This window comes from Cryptotermes secundus, unplaced genomic scaffold (genome assembly GCF_002891405.2).
Source record: "Cryptotermes secundus unplaced genomic scaffold, Csec_1.0 scaffold9, whole genome shotgun sequence".
Taxonomy (NCBI): Eukaryota; Metazoa; Arthropoda; class Insecta; order Blattodea; family Kalotermitidae; genus Cryptotermes; species Cryptotermes secundus.
The window spans coordinates 179,255-200,201 of record NW_019725413.1 but is presented as its reverse complement, the minus strand read 5'-3'; the positions used below and the strand labels follow the sequence as shown (position 1 = coordinate 200,201).

Sequence of the window (20,947 nt, the reverse complement as noted above, 5' to 3'; positions counted from 1 at the left end):
ACTGCTCTTCTATACTCCGCATTCCGTCCCTACTTTGTTTCTTCTTCTTGCTCTGTTCCTTTACAACTCCTCGGCACGGACCACATAGAAACCACAATCTGCATAGTTCACGAGGCGTATTTACAAAGCCGTTGCCTAGCAAAAGACGTCTTACTGTTCCGCACGTTTCCTTCTGAGGGAATATATTTAGCGAGTCATTGCCTAGCAAAGGGCAGACACATCACTACATATAAGGCAGGCCACTTTCATTTGACTGATTGTTAAATTTCTTATATTAGCTGTCTAAAACATCTATGAGGGTACGTCATAACTCGAGTAGGCAACCTTACGGAAAATAAGTCCCGTTGATCCAGCAAGATCCCCATAATGGCTCTACTGAGGATCGCCGTACATAAAATGGACAACTTAATACGAATCTTCACGAACTCCATAAAATATTCCTATCTGCAAACAATATTGCTGCTGGAGATAACGGACTCTCCAAAATGTTTTAGACAGAGTCTAGCAGAGTGTATCACATGCATAAGCTGTGAATGTGAAATCGAGGTGAGGACATCAGGGAACAGCAATATCATGGCATGTAACCAATTAAACACCACTCCATGAAGGCGTATGGGGGAGTGTATGTATGGATCCGCGTAATCTTGACCTCATCATTAGTTTGACGTGAGTGGTCAGCTTCACGGCCCTGCCGCTTTATCCCCTGTACCCATTGGATAGGATGCTGGGTGGGCCCCAGAGCCTGTCTGGACGCTGTGGGTTGAAGAAAAAATTTCTTACCTCTACCAGGAATCAAACATCGGTTATCCGGCGCGTAGCCCGTCGCTATACTGACTGAGCTATCCCGGTTCTTTGAATCGGCATTATATAAATATATTTTATATAGTTTATTGAGCTCAGTTTCGTTACAAACACAGAACTGTTTCCACATTAACACCAGGATTTTTTGTGATACGGAAGTTCAATGCATACAGACATAAAATTAGTACAAACCGGTTACGTTGTTCAAGTCATTTCAGTTATTATTGTGACTACTGATACCAATACTGGTGCACCATTACTATTTCTGCTCTCATTTTACATTTTAGCTTCCAGCTAACCACAGAATTAGTGTTGGGGGGGGGGGGTTCCGCCCCTAACTTTGGTCTCTCATTTACATTTAATTTCAAGTAAATACTTTCCAATAGCTTTTATCTTAATTACATTTGTGCAGCTAATTATTATTTTCCTGTATGCTTTATCCGCGATTGTATTCACCTAGATGATATAAGCAAAATCATTGCAGCGATTTTTTTCGATGGATTGTGACATGCAAAATATGAAGGTAATGAGTGGAAGAATGTGATGATGTTTATGTGTAATGTAGGGGATAAGGGAGTAAAGCTCACAGCAAAATAAACACACGAACTGAGAGGGAGCGAGAGAAGGCACGGCGATGTAACATCATTTCATCTTTTTTTATGATTTCTAATATAACGAAGTGAGAAAAAAAAAGTTATTTTCTGATTGAGCCGGGATCAATCGATCACTATAACAACCAAGCTACGGGATAGACCATAGGGGAACAGAATTCAAACATCGAGTTACTGATGTGAATTGCGGCGACTCTGAATGAATCCCAAGTTCAAGCTGAATAGAAGCCGTTTTGAAGCAACGTCACAACCAATCTTGGGCCCACCCAGCATCCTATCCAATAGATAATGGGGGATAATATCACCCAGGGGTAAATCGTTTGGAACGTGAGGCAGACCATTCGCTTCCATCTTATGCAGAGACTAACGTGGAGCTATACACCCAGTCCCACATGCGTGTTTATGGCTTGGTGCTTTATTAGTCACAGGGATATATTCACCTGATGATGTGTCTGAAATCATTAGTGCCATTGTTGCAGGTTATTGTTGCGATGAGTTAGAGAACCTTTTTGTAATACGGTCACTATTTGCACCTCCAGTTTTGTGTGCAGTTAACAGCAGCATGGAAACCACATCAACTATTGGAATCCTGTAACGTGTTAGGTAAGGGGTAAACAGGTAAAGCTCCCCCTGTGCTTAATTAATTACACACCGCGCTGTGGAATAGAAATATTCTCTTGTCCCTGCCGGCAATCGAACACCGGCCGTCCAGCCCATAACCCGCAGCTCTATCGACTGAGCTCTCCCGATCTTTCCTACTACGTTTCACGGTCGGCAAAGCAGTCATTTTAAAGACATGTCTAATTGAGTGCTATATGACGGACTCCTTGAGTAGTACCTTACTCACTTACTCATGCAGCTGAGTCCTTCTGGAGGAGCCGCCAATTATGCAGCTACTCAAGAATTTCTCAGCATTTTATGAAACCCGAAGGTTCATCACCGTGTTCTCAAGAGCCCTCCACTGGTCCCTATCCTGAGTCAGATCAATCCAATCCATACCATCCCATCCTATCTCTCTAAGATCCATTCTAATATTGCCCACCCATGTACGCCTTGGTCTTCCCAGTGGTCTCTTTCCTTCTGGCTTTCCCACCAATATCCTATACGCATTCCTCGTCTCCCCCATTCGTGCTACAAGACCACAACAGAAAAACATAAAATAAATTATTCAATGGTATTTGACGCCGTGCAGTCTTGTGAAAGCTTACCGACATTACTAATGAACCTAATGTCTCCATTTGCTACTGAATGTCTGTTGCTTGGTTTACTCTTCGACCCTGAAAATTGAAGAAGTATGTTCTTCCGAAACGTCGGTATATTTATGACAGATTACTCATAACAGCTCAAAAGACCGTATTCTTTACAGTCAGTACTGTAAGAACCTGGAATCCAGCATGATCATTCACTCTTTAATTCTGCAATTTGAAATTCACTGTGGTGACAAATACATGCCAACTGCAGCACTAAAAGCATGCACGTAAGGCACTGAACTGCAGTAAGATATGAAACAAATGGAAGAATTACTAGAAAAGCAATAACTCCTAGATATTTAAAAACAGAACGTGCAGGCAAACATCATTCTCATTATTTCATAATTCCTATGAAATTTTACCCAAAAAATGCTACTACTGTTGCTACTACTAGCAGCACTACTGCTACTACCACTACTACTATCAGTACTGGTGATCATACTACTGCTACTACTACTATTACTGCTATTGATGCTACTGCTACTACTAGTACTGCTGCTACTACTATTACTGCTGCTAATGTTACTACTAGTAGTACTGCTGATGCTCATACTATTGCTACTACTACTAATGATGCTACTGCTACTATTACTACTCTGCTACTACTACACTACTAATACTACTGCTACTACGGCTGCTGTTACCACTACTCTACTACTACTACTGCGGCTGCTACTACTACTACTCTAGTACTATGGCTTCTGCTATTACTGCTGCTANGATATGAAACAAATGGAAGAATTACTAGAAAAGCAATAACTCCTAGATATTTAAAAACAGAACGTGCAGGCAAACATCATTCTCATTATTTCATAATTCCTATGAAATTTTACCCAAAAAATGCTACTACTGTTGCTACTACTAGCAGCACTACTGCTACTACCACTACTACTATCAGTACTGGTGATCATACTACTGCTACTACTACTATTACTGCTATTGATGCTACTGCTACTACTAGTACTGCTGCTACTACTATTACTGATGCTAATGTTACTACTAGTAGTACTGCTGATGCTCATACTATTGCTACTACTACTAATGATGCTACTGCTACTACTAGTACTGCTGCTACTACTATTACTGATGCTAATGTTACTACTAGTAGTACTGCTGATGCTCATACTATTGCTACTACTACTACTATTAGTACTGTTGCCGCTGGTCCTACTACTACGAGTATTACCATTAACAGCACTACTAGTAACAGCAGCATTATTTTAACATTACAGTCTTAAAGCGAACAAGTTAGCTCAGTCATGACGCTTCTGACTTTCATTCGGGACGTGCACGATTTCGAACCTTGGCTGGGACACTATCCTGACTAAGGGATTCCGTGGTATTCCTTCAGACAAACACAGGACAGATTCTTTTAATATGATTTCCAATTATCGTGCAAGTCCAACCTACACAATCTGACACACCGACATTTTGTTTAGATGCACTACAAGACAGCAAATATTAATTTTGTCAGAAAATGAAAGCTGAAGCGTGTGGGGCAATGGGAGCATCATGGCGCTGGTTTTACCTGCTCAGATTTGAGTCTACGTCCGATGCGATAGTGATGGTGTCCGCCATGTTGGGTGAGTGCTGCGTACTGTTCCCTCGCAGGAATACAACTGCTGCACCGTGCGCGGCGCGGCTCCCTTATCAACGGGTCAGACGCTAGCAAGCTAGCAAGTAGGTAGCAAGGAGGGTAGCACACAGTCAGCACTGTGGATAGCTGGACAGACAGTCAGCAGTGGGGGGAGGGGGGTAGCTAGGCAGGCAATATGCAGGTTAATATAAAGTGAAATACACAGCTATCCAGCCACGTAATAATCCATTGCTTTTGTCATCAGGTGATTCAAACAGTCTCTGATTTAATTAGGCGACCAAGTCAGGCAGTCAGCGATTGAAATAGCCAAGCAATCAGTGAGTTGCCGGTCACTGTAGCCGAGCGGTCTAAGGCATGCACTGTCTTCGCTTGCTCGGAAACTGGGATCATGGGTTCAAATCCCACTCAGGGCATGGATGTTTGTGTGCGTTTTTCTGTGTTTGTGTACAGGTAGAGGCCTTGCGACGAGCTGATCAGCCGCCCAAGGAGTTCTACCGAATGTGTAAGATCTAGAAAAATCGAAGTAAACGGAGAAGTTCATGGAGGTAGTCCTAGGCACACTGGGGCTGTAGTGCCAAGGAAAAAAAAATTAGTGAGTCAGTCAACAAGGCAGATAACTAGGCAACCAATAAATCAGTACTTCCTTCAGCAAGGTATCCAATTAGCCAGTCGATAGTCATCCATTTAGGCAGCCAATCAACCAGACCATCTGGCTCCCACACAAACAGATGGCCAGGTAGTGAGTCAGTCAGCCAGCCAGATAGGCAGTCAATACAGTCGATCTATCAGAGAGCTGGTATACAGACAGTTAACTAGTCAACCATCCAGCAGACAGTTTTTTTTTATTATTTTTTATTGGGGTGGGGTGAGAATGAGTCCACTTGGTATGTCGGCCACTATTTGGCCTATTGTACCAGCCCTGGATGATAGAAGAGAATAGAGCATTTGGTGGAATCAGAATTGGCAGGGGAAACCGTGTCACTTGGACGAAAAAAGCCCAATTACCACTTTGTCTACCACAAATCCCACATGACTTGACCTTGGACACAACCCGGGCCGCCGCGGTGGGAAGCCGGCGACTAACCGTCTGAGCTATGGCAGGGCCCTCCCAGCTAGGTAATCATGCAACTAATAAGTCAATCAGCGAGGCAACCAATTAAGATAGTCGATCAACCAGATAATCTTGCATCCAGTCGAACAATTAGCAATCATATCATCAAGCCAGATAGTAAATCAGCCAAATAATCATCAAACAGTCAGGCAAACAACCCGTGGAGGGCTGAGGTAGAGTCTTGCTAGCCGAGTACGTTGGCATGGCAACGAGCGAGCGAACGAGATAGAAACTGCCCTCTCTCTCAAAAATCATTGTCTGACGGGGTGAGGAGCAATGCCTGGCTCTGGGCCGGCTTACATCGTAGTTGTGACGTGATCATGACGCGCTGGTTCCTGCATATCGGAACGTACACACAACTGATTGCTGCATGCACCACCTGCTTTAACATTCAGAAACTTACGCGCTTCATATGGTTCTCACCACAAACAGCGACTGTTTCTCTAAACAGTATTAATCGGTTGGTCGTTGTTATGGAGACGTGGAGTTTTCCCTGTGAGTTACGAAATGAATTCTCTTTTAATTTTTAATTATGCCAATTCTCATTTGAAACAATAAATTGTGCTACAGGCTTTTACTTACGTTGTCTATCTCAGAATAGCCAGTGCACCGGCTGAGATGAGAAACGATTACCTCCAAAATAAAAGACAGAAGCACTCTCTCTAAACCAGCTGATCGCTAAATTGTGCTAGGGAGCATGACATAACAATTGTAATTATATAAAATCATCTATTATTATTTTTAGTAATTTAAAGATTGTGGGGACACGCGGTAGCTTACTTGGTTGAGGCACTATGTTACAAGCTGCAATGTCGCGGGTTCGATTCCCGATGAGGTCATTGGATTTTTCAATTTACCTAATCCTTCCAGCCGCACTACGTCCCTGAAGTCGACTCAGCCTCTAACAGAGATAAGTACTAGGAATCTTCCTCGGGGGTAAAGGGCGGCCGGCGTGTAAGGCTGAGAACCTGATCGCCAACTGTGAGCTAAGTGTCCAGAAATTGCGGGAGCCTCACCGTTTCACAACCCTATGGGCCTCCACGGCCTGTTACAGGGATAGCTTTAGATTGTTTTTACCTTTGAGGATTACGAAATGAGCAGGACATGTAGGAAAAGCCAGCAGAAGTAAACTACCGTACGATATTTTCTCTGCAGCACGTCAAAGGACAGGCGTTACAATTGCGTTAATAGAGCTGTCTACACAACAATAACATCCACAAACATAAACATATCGATACTAACGCATCAGCATTCGTTTATTGGGCAAAGATGTTTCGCTACGTGTTTCGATCTTCGCCATGTCATCATCAGGTGAATTTACAAAAATTCAATCTTAGTTCTTCAACTGTGTTTTTTTAATATGGATCCATATTGTTAAAATTTATTTTATTTTATTTTATTTTGATGGTGAATACTAAATTTTTGTTAAATATAATCTAACAAATACACATAAATATACTTTAATAATATAAAGATTTGTATTAATTAACATGTGCTTCACATAGGACACACATAGAGTACAACAGACAAAGCAATGGAAGTATTACACATTGAAAAGAAAGAGCAAAGTTTAAATACAATGGAACCATTCTATATTTAAAATATAAGTAAAAAATATTATAAATGACCAGAGTCGAACCCGGACCTCTGGATCTGTAGCCAGAGTTCATAGCTACAGATCCAGATGTCCGGGTTCGATTTCCGGCGCTACCAGATTTTCTGAGATGTAGTGGGTCTGGAACGGGGTCCACTCAGCCTCGTGAGGAAAATTGAGGAGCTATTTCAAGGAAATAGTACTCAAGAACTTCCCAGCATTTTATAGAACCCAAATGTTCGTTATCGTCTTCACAAGAGCCCTCCACTGGTCCATATTCTGAGCCAGATCAATCCAATCCATACTATCCCATCCTATTTCTCTAAGATCTATTTTAATATTGTCCACCCACCTATATTTTGGTGTTTCCAGTGGTCTCTTTCCTTCTGCCTTTCCCAGTGATATCCTATATGCATTCCTCTTCTCCCCATTCGTGTTACGTGCTCTGCCCATCTCTTCCTCCTTGACTTGATCATTCTAATTATACTTGGAGAAGAGTACGTTTATCCACAGAATCCGTCCAGGTCCGAGGTTTCTTCAGAATTTTCGTAACAAGCTTATTTTTACGGTGAGTTGTTAGCCCCACGCCCAACCCCAAATCTGGAGGACCACTTCTTGTCGGTTGTCCACGACTGCTTCTTCAATATATTGGCATATTCCCTCCATACCTGGAGGGCGTCTTCTCTATCCGCTACCTGAGGACGCGCCAGGCCGTGGTGACAGTCATTCAATAGTTAACAGGGGGGCGATTCACAGACATACAGACAAGCAAACAGCATTGAGATCGCATAAGCCTATTGTCATATTTTCTAAATAAGGAAAGTAGGCTAAAAATTGGTCTTATGGTAAATGGAAGTATTAGGGTGTATTCATAAGAGAAAGGTCTTAGCCAGTTTCAGGGGAAGGTTAATTTTGTCACGTATACAAGAGTGATGAATAAATACCGCGATTTGATTTATTGGTACCTTTACAATTACAATTAATTATGACAGCTCACAGTCAATGCCTGTCTACGACTCGCTCTATTCCTTACTGGATCACCAGCGTCTTCTCTTCCACTGTGACGAATGGCAAACGAAGAATCACTACTCGCTCAGTGAACCGCCACAAACGACGTCTGCCTGGGGAATCTCCTATGAGTGGCGTCGAGTCTTACGTTACGACCGACGGTGCGTCGGCCCGTCTGTCTTAGAATAAAGCACCCAGCTGGGGCTTGCGACCAGATCTGTATTACTGTTTGACAGTTACGAGCTTGTTTTTAGTGGGCGCCTCTCTGACGAGAGGACGGGTCTGCCTTTTGTACACGCTGCTGGCCCTTGCCAGCGCACTTTTCTGGGGACCGAGTCCCTTGGTACTCGAGACCATATATTACTGTCTCAAATTTGAGACTTCCCTTTTCGTCGCCTCCTACGACTCGCAGGTTGACAGCATTTTCATGGATGGACTGAGAAAAAACCACACAAAGACTCAGCCAGGATAACGGGTCTCTATTTTGAGGTTTTCATCCCAGATCTTCCGAATTTACCACCACACAAACGACGTTAGGTAGGCAATGATAAACAGCGAGACATTTAAGACATATTCAGGTTCCTGTGACGCCTCTGATCTTGCAACGTGTAAGATCCTGAGGTGCTTAGTTCGACGGCCTTGGGGGTGGCTGGTGTATAGCAAAGCCCAAACCAATTTCTTGGAAATGTTTCGCTCATAATCTCACAGCCTTTGCGAGAACAGTGGCAAACAATCTCGTACATAGCTTCCTTGGCTTTCCTTTGCTCAGAGGAACGCTGTGGGTAAGATTAACTTCCTCATGTCCTTGAAATGATTATCAAAAAGTCTCTGAAAGCATACACTGTAACAAGAGTCCATAGACACACAGCCGTCACATAAAACTGATTATAACTCTTTCTTGATTTGCGTCAGTAAGAAAGAGACGACCAGAAAGACCAAGGAGTAAGTTGGTGGATAATATTAAAATGGATCTTAAAGAGATAGGATGGGGTGGTATGGACTGCATTGATCTGGTTCAGGATAGGGACCAGTGAGGGGCTCTTGTGAACACGGCAATGAACAGTCGGGTTCCATAAAATGCTGGGAATTTCTTGAGTAGCTGCACAATTGGTAGTTTCTCAAGAAGGATTCAGCTCCATAAAGTTGGAGTTATTGATTTACGTGCTGAACTCAACACAAACAAGAGCCAATTGCAGAGTGAGCACGATTACGCAACAACAACAACAAAGCAAAAAAAGGAAACACTCTGACAGTTAAGATAAACAAGAAAAATGCTAAATCAATTATTGCCATACAAATTTTAAAATACGTTGTTGAAAATAATATTAATAATAAAAATAATTCGACTCCGTTTTTAATTTGTAACAACATTCTCCTTTTTAAGGTAAACACTAAAATATGCAATAAATACAACAAGGAAATGCAAAGATAAAATAGTGATGATGGTAATAAGAATAATAATTCGTATATGGTTTTCCTCAGTTCCTACAGAAAAATGCTAGGATAGTACCTCGAGTAGACAACAACCTTTTCCTTCCAATTTCTTTCCAATTCATCACTCATCCTACCATTACGGAGCTATATAACCTAGCTACTGACATAGTCAGATGGGGGCACGCGGTAGCGTAGTTGGTTGAGGCACTATGCTACAAGCCGGAAGGTCGCGGGTTCTATTCCCGATGATGCCAGCCTCACTATGGTACCGGAGTCAACTCAGTCTCTAACAGAAATATGTACCGGAAATATTCCCTGGGGGTAAAGGGCGGCCGGCAGGCAGACCGACAACCTCACAACCATCTGTGAGCCGATTGTCTAGAGAAAATGTGGGAGGCTCGACGTCTCACAAACCTATGGGCCTTCACAGCCTGTTACAGGGATAGCTCTATATTTTTTACTGACACGGTTAGGTAGGAGAGCCCGGATAGTTCAGTCGACATAGCGATTAGGATAAGGGCTGGACGACAGAGGAATCATTGTTCGATTTCCGACAGGGGTAAAATTTTTCTCTTCTCTACAGCGTTCAGACGGGCTCTTGGGTCCGCCCAGCCTCCTATCCAATGGGCACAGTGGGTGTTCCGAGGTAAAGCGGTCAGAACTTGAAGCTGACCACTCACTTTTATCTAGTGGCAGGGCAAGGACTGTGTCTTCAGCTTGGTTTCTTGCTTGACTTACGAGTATTCTTCGGCGCTTAAGACAAAGGAGACATATTCCTCCGAAATGTCAATTAAATTTCAACTAACACGATGTTGTGTCCCAAGAGACAGAACCCTTCGTAACCACTGCTGTGAGAACTTCGACCCTTACATTATGTAAGCGGTTTTGTCATTTATGTCGAGTGACAGATATAATCCTTTATAGCGACCAATCTATTGTAGCAGTTTAGAGAAATGATCGCTATTTATTTTGAGAATCATATTGTGACATGACGCCTGAAAGCCAGAATAGTCCATTCCTAGACAACGGCTGGCTAGGCACATATCCGCAGCAATGAATAAACACAGAATAATAGACGAACCGTTGAACATGGTGATCTGTTTTTGGCTCGCCCCGAAGTTAGGGATACGTAATTAATTCACTTATTCTCCGTATGTATAAGATTATAACAAATAGTACAGGCAATAAACAGAAGTCATACAGAAACATGAGAATGATCATGTTCGCTGAATAGGACATTGTGAAACCAGACATAGAATATATAAAAGACTTAAACTTGGTGGTGGTTAAGCTTACGACCGTTCAAGCGAATAGGCTGCCGTTGTGGCGTAAGATAAGTAAGATAGACATGATCTGGGCTGCAAAGCCAGAACTGACAGAGGACTTATTTGAAATGCGAAAGGAAACATTTTCAGTAACATGGTATATGTGTGAAATGCACACTGGACGAAAGGCCGAGCATATTCTTAAGAAGCAAACCCATCTTCTCGTCAGAGGGGACGTTACATAAGGACTGTTACTGCAAAGGTTCAGTTGAAAGACAAATTCCCTGTTCGTGGGTCTCAAGAGGCGGTCGTAAAGTAACTTTGACTTTGACTTCATTCGTTCGTCAGCCGTAAGAGAGCTGTGATTCGACAGTTGTAAGAGAATTCAGAGGGCAGTTCAATAGTCTAGTTAAATAGTCGAGTTCAGTGTTCAGCTGTGAAGTGTTTAACCGGCGGACAACGGAAACTAACGAAGTGACCGGCCCGTAAATCAGAACCACGTCAGTCACACAGAAGAGAAGACACTCGTAGTCCAGCAAGGAATGGAGCGAGTCTTAGGCAGCCAATGATTGTGAACTGATATAAGTGATTTTAATTAAGAGTGATTGTATTAGAAATGCCAATAAATCCAATCATCCAATTCAAACCCCGTTATTATTAGTCACGGAACCCCGGACACATGACAATACGGAATAGATAAACACAGTCTGTGGTCACTATACAGACTTCTTTAATATTAAACTAGGTGGTATACGGTAACCGCTGTGCTTTGAAGAGTTCATAGCATGCAACATCCTACTGAAAAATCGTGTTTTGAATCATGTTACCAGCCTGAAGAAATTTATTTTCTCTTAAAAGCGCAAACCTGCCCCGGTACTTAGTTAATTAATAATCACGCCAAGGGGAGTGAAGGAATTAATTTCCATAAAAATAGACTTTGTCTGCAATAAATTCCTTAATGGAACAAAAGGGCTTTCTGCGATGCCTTATAAACGCTTTAAATTGCTTATATGTACGTAGATGTCGCAACACGGAGAAGCAGGGCAGAAATTGAAAGTAAACGGACAAGGGGTAAGATAAACAACGGTGACGTTTAACATCTACACCTTTATAACTCTTTAAAGCCGAGTGCTTATTATATATATGACCTGTTTTAACATACTGCTACGTGTATTGGTGACTTTAGATGCGGGTTTGGATTGGTGAGTCGATTTATTGGATATCCACCAGTAGGAACTACAGTTAATTATAACACTCACAATCTTACTGAAACATCGTATAATGGTAGGGGCTGAAGAAAACTTCACAATGAGCAACTCCATAACTTGTACACTTTGCCAAGTACAATTAGAATCATCAAGTCACAAAGGATAAGAAAGCATGTAGCACGCGTAGAGCAGGATTTTGGTGGGAAAGCCACAAGGAAACAGTTCACTAGGAAGACCCAGACATAGGTGAGAGGATAATATCATATTATAATGGTTCTTTGAGAGATAGGATGAGGTGATAAAGACTGGATTGATCTGGCTTGGGATATGGACCGGTGTAGAGCTCTCATGAACACGATAATGAAATTTCGGGTCCCATAAGATGTCGGGAAATTCTTGAGTATCTGAGCGACTTGCGGCTCTTCAAGAAGGGCTCAGCTCCATGAAGTTAGTTCATCTCCTAAATATGAAACGGATACGTTTAACACTGCAAGGCGACATCCAGCCTTTCCATTAGATGAGCTTCCATCATCCTCACGAGACAGGTCTGAGGTCAAAAGAAATTCCAATACATCAGATGCTGCTCGCTGGAACAGCCGCAAGAGACTGCTGCACGTACATGGGAACTACCCAGATGTTTCCTTTTTCCTGCAGCAAGAGAGCTGTCCAGCGAATCTCAGTACGCACACTGGACCATCTCCGCTCCTATAGCGTCCCTAGAAAATACCAGTACCCTGCTATGGGTTTTCCTTGTCACAAAACTGACAACTTATCCAGTCTACGGGCTAATATGATGGGATATTGACCCCCTGCAAGGCCAAGAATTTTCACTCCTCCACTACGTCTAGATTTCTGGGGGCTCACTCAGCCTATCGGTTGCACATGTCAGGAGGTTTCTCGAGGAAAAGCGCCCACAGAATGATATGTGTTTGTTTTTATTCGTTGGGGGGTTGAGACCGAGTCCACTTGGTACGTCGGATACTACTGAGTTTACTGTACCAGCCCCGGGTATTAGATGAGTAGGTACAGAGCAATCGGTGGAATGGGAATTGGCAGGGGAAACGGAAGTAGCGCCTTAGAGTGACGATGCGGCTCCATCTAGTGCCGAAAACTATATGCGTGGAACTTTACCTTCACATCCACACACAAGCAAGTAGTTCTGGGAAGACCTAATCGCCTACTTTTCTTTAAGCTACACGGACGGCATAGAAAACCACACGTCCAACAATTTATCTTTGCCGCGGGAGTATGTTTACCAAGTCGTTACCTAGCAATGATAGATGGAAACACCGTTAGGCCCACAGGAACGGACCGCACAGAAATCATGTGTCCAAAAAATATTCTACAGTAAACCCTCGTTATAACGGACCCGGATATAATGGGCTTCGGATGTAACGGACAAAATCTTGCTGTATACAATTGTAAATTTTTATGGGTGTTGAGACCCTTAGAAGGTTTTGTAGTTAGAAAACTATTTAAAAGGAAAAGGAATCCCAGTATAAAAAAACTTTATGTAATCTCATGGTGTGTTTCTATGTTTACGTATCCTACAGTGTACTTCCGTGAACACGCCTTCCCTTTGCTATAGCAGACATCGACGATAACAGAAAGTCACCCTTATTATTTCGTTATAATGAAGGTTTACTGTATTGTTGCGTTTTTATTCGTTGGAGTGGTAACGTTTTTACCAAGCTGTTCCCTTGTGACGATAGGAAGGATACACATAGAGAGAGACAGATTGCTGGGAGGGATTTATGAAGTACTCCGTTGGGATGGGTTCGGGTGCCATGATGTACATACTGAGTTTCATAAAGATCAGTTTAGGCATTCAAAAGTTGATATGGGGATATACAGACAGCACGGTGATCGCATAAGCCAACTTTATGAAAGTAGATTTGTTATGTTGGCACTTTAGGAGAGTCCTATCTCTCCTTGGACACGCTGTAACTTACCCCTCCTGTAGGAGTGTTATGACATCTTCAGCAGTATGATGGCTCCTCGCCGAAGACATGTGTGTGTCTGTGTGTGTGTGGCCTGAGGGTACGTAATGAAGAATGGGAATGCAGCACGCATGGATTAAAAGCCTCCATTACATTTTAAATTGCTTAAGCCTTACAAGAGAGTGAAAACCAGATTCGGTCAAAACGTCAGGACACATAGTGAGGATCTTGGGCCTTGTTCAGAGGTTAGTGTCAATGCTTACTCCTCCAGAAAGGTATAAATTATCGTTGTTTGACGACTGTTAGTGATTTTATTGTGGAGGGTGCGGTTACCGGACTTCGAGTAGCTTTGTGGCATGATGGTTGCTTTGCACTGCCGGGCATCAAACCAGTGCTGTCCAGCTAGTAGCCAGTCTCTCTACAGACTGAGTTATCCCACTTACTTCCTCCTAGCATATGTAGTCTTTTTGAAATAACATAGTTACGTCTTTACCCCAATAAATTTAATCACTGGCACAACACAGAACTCTCCTCTGAGAGAGTCACCCATTCTTAGTAATCCAGACCGAGGAGGGCTTTTGGGTTGGTATCCCGCACAATATAATTGGTGACCAGCGGTGTTTGATAATAAATCCTTCACAGGGCTTCGAATTTACACTTGCGGAGTTTCCGAATATTAAATTTAAATTTTGAAAAGTACATGTGGAATCCTGACCGCCTCTGTTGTCTAATGGTCAGAGTTCCTAGTTACAGATCCAGAGGTCCGGGTTCGATTCCCGGCCCACCAGATTTTCTGAGAAGTAGTGGTTATGGAACGTGGTTCACTCAGCCTCGTGAGGATAATAGCGGCTCCGGTCTAGAAAACCGAAATTAACGGCCGTGGGGACCCGTTACGCTGTCCACGCGACACCCTCTATCCGATAAAGTTGACACTAACTTCACTGGCAAGCGGCGGTCGCTCGGTCGCTATAGTTCACTGGCGGACTAAAAACCACGGAGTTCTTTAATGTCGAATCCTACCCCGTTGGCAAGGTTAGTAGTCACGTGTAAACAAGAGTATGAAGAAAGGGCCGAGATCATGGCTCTTAGGTGTCATTAAATTACATGGGGTTTCTCAAACTTCTAAATGCAGAGGAGAACCTGACAATTCTTCTGTGCTTTCTCCGTGTTGTTTCCGGCATGCTTCAGAAAAGAAAAAGAGGCCACTGGTGTTGGTAAAATTAATTTGGTTAGAATGATTTAACTGTAAGGTAACTGCAACTGCACTAACTCTGCTTTCACTAAAATCATACAGAAGCTTAGAGAAATCTATTAAACCCCTCTTCCTCACAGATGGTAAGAACAGGCAGGTGGCAGTTAATCAGTTAACGGGATGACTGAAGTGGAAACTTTGATTAGACAGATCGAGGAGTTACGGGCAGAGCTAACCAAGTTAAGAATCGCGGGATAAGCTTGCTCCTCCAGGCCCGCAAAATAAGGATGTGGCATTAGTTGCAGAGGTTAGACAATCGAAAGCTGACAGAAAAGGGATTGATGTTCATGAGTTTTTCTCCCAAACAGAGACATTGAGAGAGGTCAGTTGTTGGACAGACCAAGATAAGCCTTTACAGTGAAGGCTAAACTTGAAGGGTTGGCCCTCCAATATTTGAATGGCAAAGAGGAACTGGGAAGAGATACTTGCGGGCATGAAACATGCGGGAGACTTGGTGAGAAGTTGCCAGACTACAGGAAGCGACCCAAGAGAAAAATGTTAGCACAGAGGATTTTACTCACGGGTGCAGAAAATTGTGTCAAAAAAACAATTTGAAGGCTTAATGCTGAGGCTGCACAAAAAAATCATTAATGAAGAGGGTGAACCAAGGTGTTGTAGGACAAGTACCACATGCCGGCTACGATGGATCGGGCGGTAAAGTTAGCGATTACCGTAGAGTGTGCAGGTAGGCACAAGCAGTTGTCAGTGGATACGACTCTGAATGCCACCGAGGTGCAAGTGGACTGGGCATTATTCTCGGGAATGTCGCCTGGAACTTAATTCGGAACTCCCCCCCCACCCGATCGCAGAATGGCAATGAAATCCGCAACTTCAGACATGGATCTTTTCCAGGTGTTTTACAAAATTTGGTAGGTAGCGGAAAGGAAAATTATAACAATCAGACTCTGCAAATTCGTATGAAGTCCAGACCTTACGCCCTTCTGGCTTGTAATGCTATTCCTTCCAGTAGCCTGGCCATAAGAAACGCGATTATCCAAAATTGGCAAAATGTTCCCTTGTCTCAAACGGTGAGGGGTCGGTGATGAGACCCACCTTCCACAGGCGAAGAAATAAGTTCATCTACCCTTATGGAAGCCGGATTGGAGCTGCATTTAGATAGAGAAATAGGGTGAAATAAACATCCATTCAGGCGATGTATAAGCGTCCTGAAGAAGGGACTTAGCGGTGAGGAGATACAACCTACTCATACGCCCGCGAAAAAGATAACAGGTAAAAAAAACTAAGGACTCTTGGCACACGATCTTTTATTCTTTACAGTCGGGGAAAAAAACTGTAGTCACGACATTTTGAGTGAATGGGTAGATGCTGAGTGCAGTTGCGTTCCGCTGAGACGAATGGAGGCACGGGGGCGCCGTACACATTGTCAGGACATAGGGTTGAGCGTTGCGCTTGCCCTCAGTGTCAGCCGCAGGACGTAAGGTATCGCCGATAGGACTGGCTACCCCTGAAACGAAAGCTACGAACGCATGAGCGGTGCAGACCGTCCCCAGAGTCGAACTCTGGAGGGCCCGACAGCCGTAGCTGGACCGTTGTGGTTCCAGGGTCGGTCATCCTACCTCCACGGTCGCAGATGATGATAATAGAGAGGACTGTGGAAATAAAGATGACAATGTCCCGCAGGAATTGCTGGTGAAGCCAGTGGAAATGGATACTGCAGGAGAGAAACGCTGTTAATGTTGTGAGCAAGGTGTACATTAAGAAAGAATTAGCTGAGTTACAGGGAACAGGGGCCTTGCCGACGAAACCTGGAGAACTTAATTCAAGGGGAAAAGCTATAGCGGGAAAGATGGGCACGTAGTAGAAGGCAACATAATCGTACTCATAATTGCAAAAAGAAGGTATTACCTCGGATTCGAACTTGATGGGTGCAATTAGAAATTTTATCCGACCACAAAGAGTACAAGATGTTCTGACTAACTGACCGTCAGTCGCAATGTGACTTTTACTTTGACTCCCGTGTCGAGTACCTCCATCGTAGCCGTGCGAGCCGCAGGAGGCGACGGAAAGAGAACCCAGTGTCTGGGGGTACAACCGGCCCACCCTGTTCCTGCGGGATAAAAATATGGGCACCAGGCACTCCAGGTTGGGGGCGGGGTCTCGAATCTGAGGCAGTACAATGTGGTCATGAGTCATGCGGGACTCTGATTTGTGAATGACTGCGCTGGCGAGGACCAGGAGTAACTGCAAACGACATACCCACCTTCTCGTCACAGATATGTTACATAAGAACTATAACCGCAAGGGTTCAGTTGGAAAATAAAATTACTGGTCATGAGTCTCAAGGGGCTTGTCACCAAGACGAACTGATGGGTGATAAACCACCAATCGTAAATTAACCCTGATTCTGACCCTAGGCTTAGAATTGAGGGAGATTCCGGAGATGGCATTTGGCACAGAATAGAGGCAAAAAAGGAATTAGGCTGTACAAAGAAGACTTCATAGTGTGCTGCAGTTATGGTGAGACTGTTATGAATCCGTTGCCAGGAAACGTACTAGTGGAGAGTGTGACAGACTGAGGACACTAGGGTGTGTAACAGTGAACTGTAAAGTGTGGAAATAGCCATAGCCTTATAATTAATTGTACTTATCTAGTTGAGTGTATAAGGTGTCAATAAATTTAGTAATCAAATTCAAGACCAGTCTATGTCACGCAAAACCCCTATGCCGTGACAATATATTCGTCTTTCTTTTACGACATGTTACGGTTCATTGAACCATCATCAGGTATTTGACTTGGTTTTCTAACTGGCACGAATGGAATACAGGTTTCTTTAGTAATATATAATGCCGTTATATATAAAGAGGGTATTTCTATTCCTTCATTACGTAATACGCCACAATGAGTGCGGCCTTGAACCAACTAACTAAAAAGAATATGAAATTCGTGTGGGCGGAGGGAACAAAAAGCATTTGAAGATCTGAAGGCTGCACAAACATCAGATTCAATTCTTACGCGCCCAAGATATGACCGGTTCTTCATATTAAGTTGCGACGCGTCCAATTACGCAAAAACAGCCATTGTGAGTCACCTTCAAATCGACAAGGACAACCAATTAGTTTCGAATATTCAACTTAGCTGAGCGTAATTACAGTACAACAAAGAAGGAATTACTGGCAATTGTGTTCAGTATACAGATTCATAGATATTTTCTTTATGGGAGAAAGTTCAAGGTTGTAACTTGATCACTCTCGTCTGAAATGGTTAATTACGGTCAAGAATCACCAGTGTGCTCGTCTTACTAGATGGTGGTTGAAATTGGGCGAATATCAATTTGAAACTCAACATAACAGCGGGAAATCTTATGTGAACGCTGGCGGTTTTTCTCGTAATATTACGTCTGTTTCTGTAAAAGAAGAAGAAAAAAAAAAAGAATTCCGTGGATAATTGAGAAGTTGTTCTCACACGAGAGGTTCTGTATAAAGAAGTTGACTCCTACTGTCAGGAGATAGTTCCAGATATTGTCACGTAGTGACTACTTACAGGGAGTAACCATAAATAACTCTTAACACTATCGCTGATTTCCACACTTTATAAATCAGTAGAGCACACAGTCAAGTGTTCTCAGTCTGTTACTATACGTTTCCTAGTAACGGCTCCAACAATGGCTATTCCTTTGCATCCAGCTCAAGTCATCTCTTCACAGACTGCTGTACAGAAATGAGCTCTAACCTTGTCCTGCTTATAACCTCTCGGCACGGACCATGTAGAAAACACAGCTCTTCCATTGTTGTATTCCAACTGTTGCATTATTAAGAATCTACTGCCTATGAATTAGAACTTGTTTACCCAGCCGTTGCCCAGAAAGAGATAGCGACGAGGCTACTTATTGAGGCCGACTTGGATATCAGTATACAAGGGACCGATGACCCAGATATTAACTGAGATTCGATCCAGCATCACCCTGATATATTGAACGACCGTTTATGAGAAGCATATGAGGTTCTTATGGAGAACAACAGAGTCACACTGATAAAAGAGAAGAAATATTATGTCAAGGTGAAAGAGTTAGTGACCTTCCAACCAGGGGTAAAAGTAAAAGGTAAAGTTGCGTCTGTACTTGATTAAGCACTACTCCATGAAGGCCTTGCATCAGGCCGATCCCCAGTCCAAGAAGTCCTACCGATTGTCTAAGATTAAGAAACTGAAGTGAAACGAAGCATTTCATGGATGCCCTATGCTTGAAGTGGGAGCAACAGGAGTAGATGGGTGGGTGGGTGGATTATATAACGTTTATACATTGCAAGAAATCTACTTTCACTCTGTTTAAGAATTACTAAGGCTTCATGAAGGAAATATTACATATGTGAGCCTACAGTCTACCAATGATAACCATCAGTAACCAAGTTGCAAATAAATTGAATCCTTACAGCTGCTACTAACATGCAACATTGACTGGAACGAGGACCAAAGACCGGCTGAAATAGAATTGAGGGATTTTCTCAAGATGGCAGTCGAAGATGATTGAGAAGAGATGGCAAGAAAGGAATTAGGCTGTGAAAAGAACACTTCATGCATGCTGCAGTTACGATGAGACTGGTATAGTTACTATGTTGAAATCTGTTTCCAGGATATGACAATTGAAGACTGAAAACACTAATGAGTGTGCAACGGTGAACTGTAAAATGTGTAGATCAGTGACAGTGTTGTATTACTTGTAATTACAAGTTGAGTGTATAAGTGTAATAAATCAAATCAGCCACTACGTGACAATATATTGGTCTCTTGATATATACACATCCTTCGATATACTGTCTGACCTCAAAATATTGACTTCGACCTTTAGCACACCATCCTGTAACGTGCATTTGGACAACGATCTAACTCATGCAGGAACTTTATTTTGTGCTGCTGCCAGACACCCAGAAACAAGGCTTCGATGCAGACACTATCATGTAATGCCTATGTACGAGAATGTCCAGGGGCACGCTGAGGCTGACGACGCTATAATGGAGGGACATCTCGCTCTGCCACACCAGTATCTCAGTGCAGTGACTGCGGATATCGCTTCTTGTCAGAGAAAGAAATATGAGATGCCCAGTGTCCATAGGCTGAAACAGATATGACTACAAATTGACATCAAAATGAATTCTGGAAACATCACAGTGGAGAACAGTCAGTATTCAATGCTCTGTTTGAGTCGTTGCAAAGAATCATCAGATTTGAGAGAAATTAAATTACATGAAATGAGTACATAATCCATGATAAAATGATTTGCTTTATTTTGTGTAACAGGTGTGACCAACCAGCATAGTTGTGAGCATATCACTTGAATGTCTGTAGCCAGTTTCAGTAAATCAAGATGCCATTTCTCCTTTGCTGTCTTGTTTTCAGCTTCCAGGTCATCCAGACTGGCTCCGGGCCCAAACCAGCCCCCTATCCAATGGGTACCAGGGGTAAGCTGACCACTCACCTTCAACTAGTGTCAAGGTCAAGAAAATGTGGTTTTATACATCCACTCCCCCATACACCCACGCTGTAATGCTCAATTAGTTAAGCACAGAGATAACTTTACTTTTTCTACTTCCTGTAGAAAATTTCACATTTATATTAAAATGAAAAAGAATGCCATAATCACCCATATTGCCTATTCTCAATTACTATTTACGCACAAGAGGACAGGAAATATGTAATATGGTCCTGCTTGTCCCTCTCTGAAGGGTGTATCTGCTGGAGTAAAAATTCTGCTTGCTTGACTTACTCTTTGACCCTCAAGATGGAGATAGCATGTTCCTCTGAAATTGCAGTAAACTTCTACTAGACCACACAGCATAACATCTTTCAAAATATAGCAAGCTGTAAAACCTCCTCATTGTGACAATATCATTACATTTGGCAGTGGTCCACAGATCACTTG

At 42.9% G+C, this 20,947-nt stretch overlaps 1 protein-coding gene across 2 annotated transcripts in view; it reads right to left on the bottom strand.

Annotated features, from left to right (window-relative positions):
• The window catches only part of LOC111863301 (protein dispatched), a 77,966-nt gene extending 73,698 nt beyond the window's left edge, over positions 1-4,268 (bottom strand). For both annotated transcript variants that reach the window (XM_023849493.2, XM_023849495.2), the window contains exon 1: positions 4,191-4,268. In XM_023849493.2, the coding sequence (XP_023705261.1) occupies positions 4,191-4,240 (50 nt within the window). In that variant the 5' untranslated portion in view covers positions 4,241-4,268. The remainder of the gene's footprint in view (positions 1-4,190) is intronic.
• Between the last annotated feature and the right edge of the window lie 16,679 nt (positions 4,269-20,947).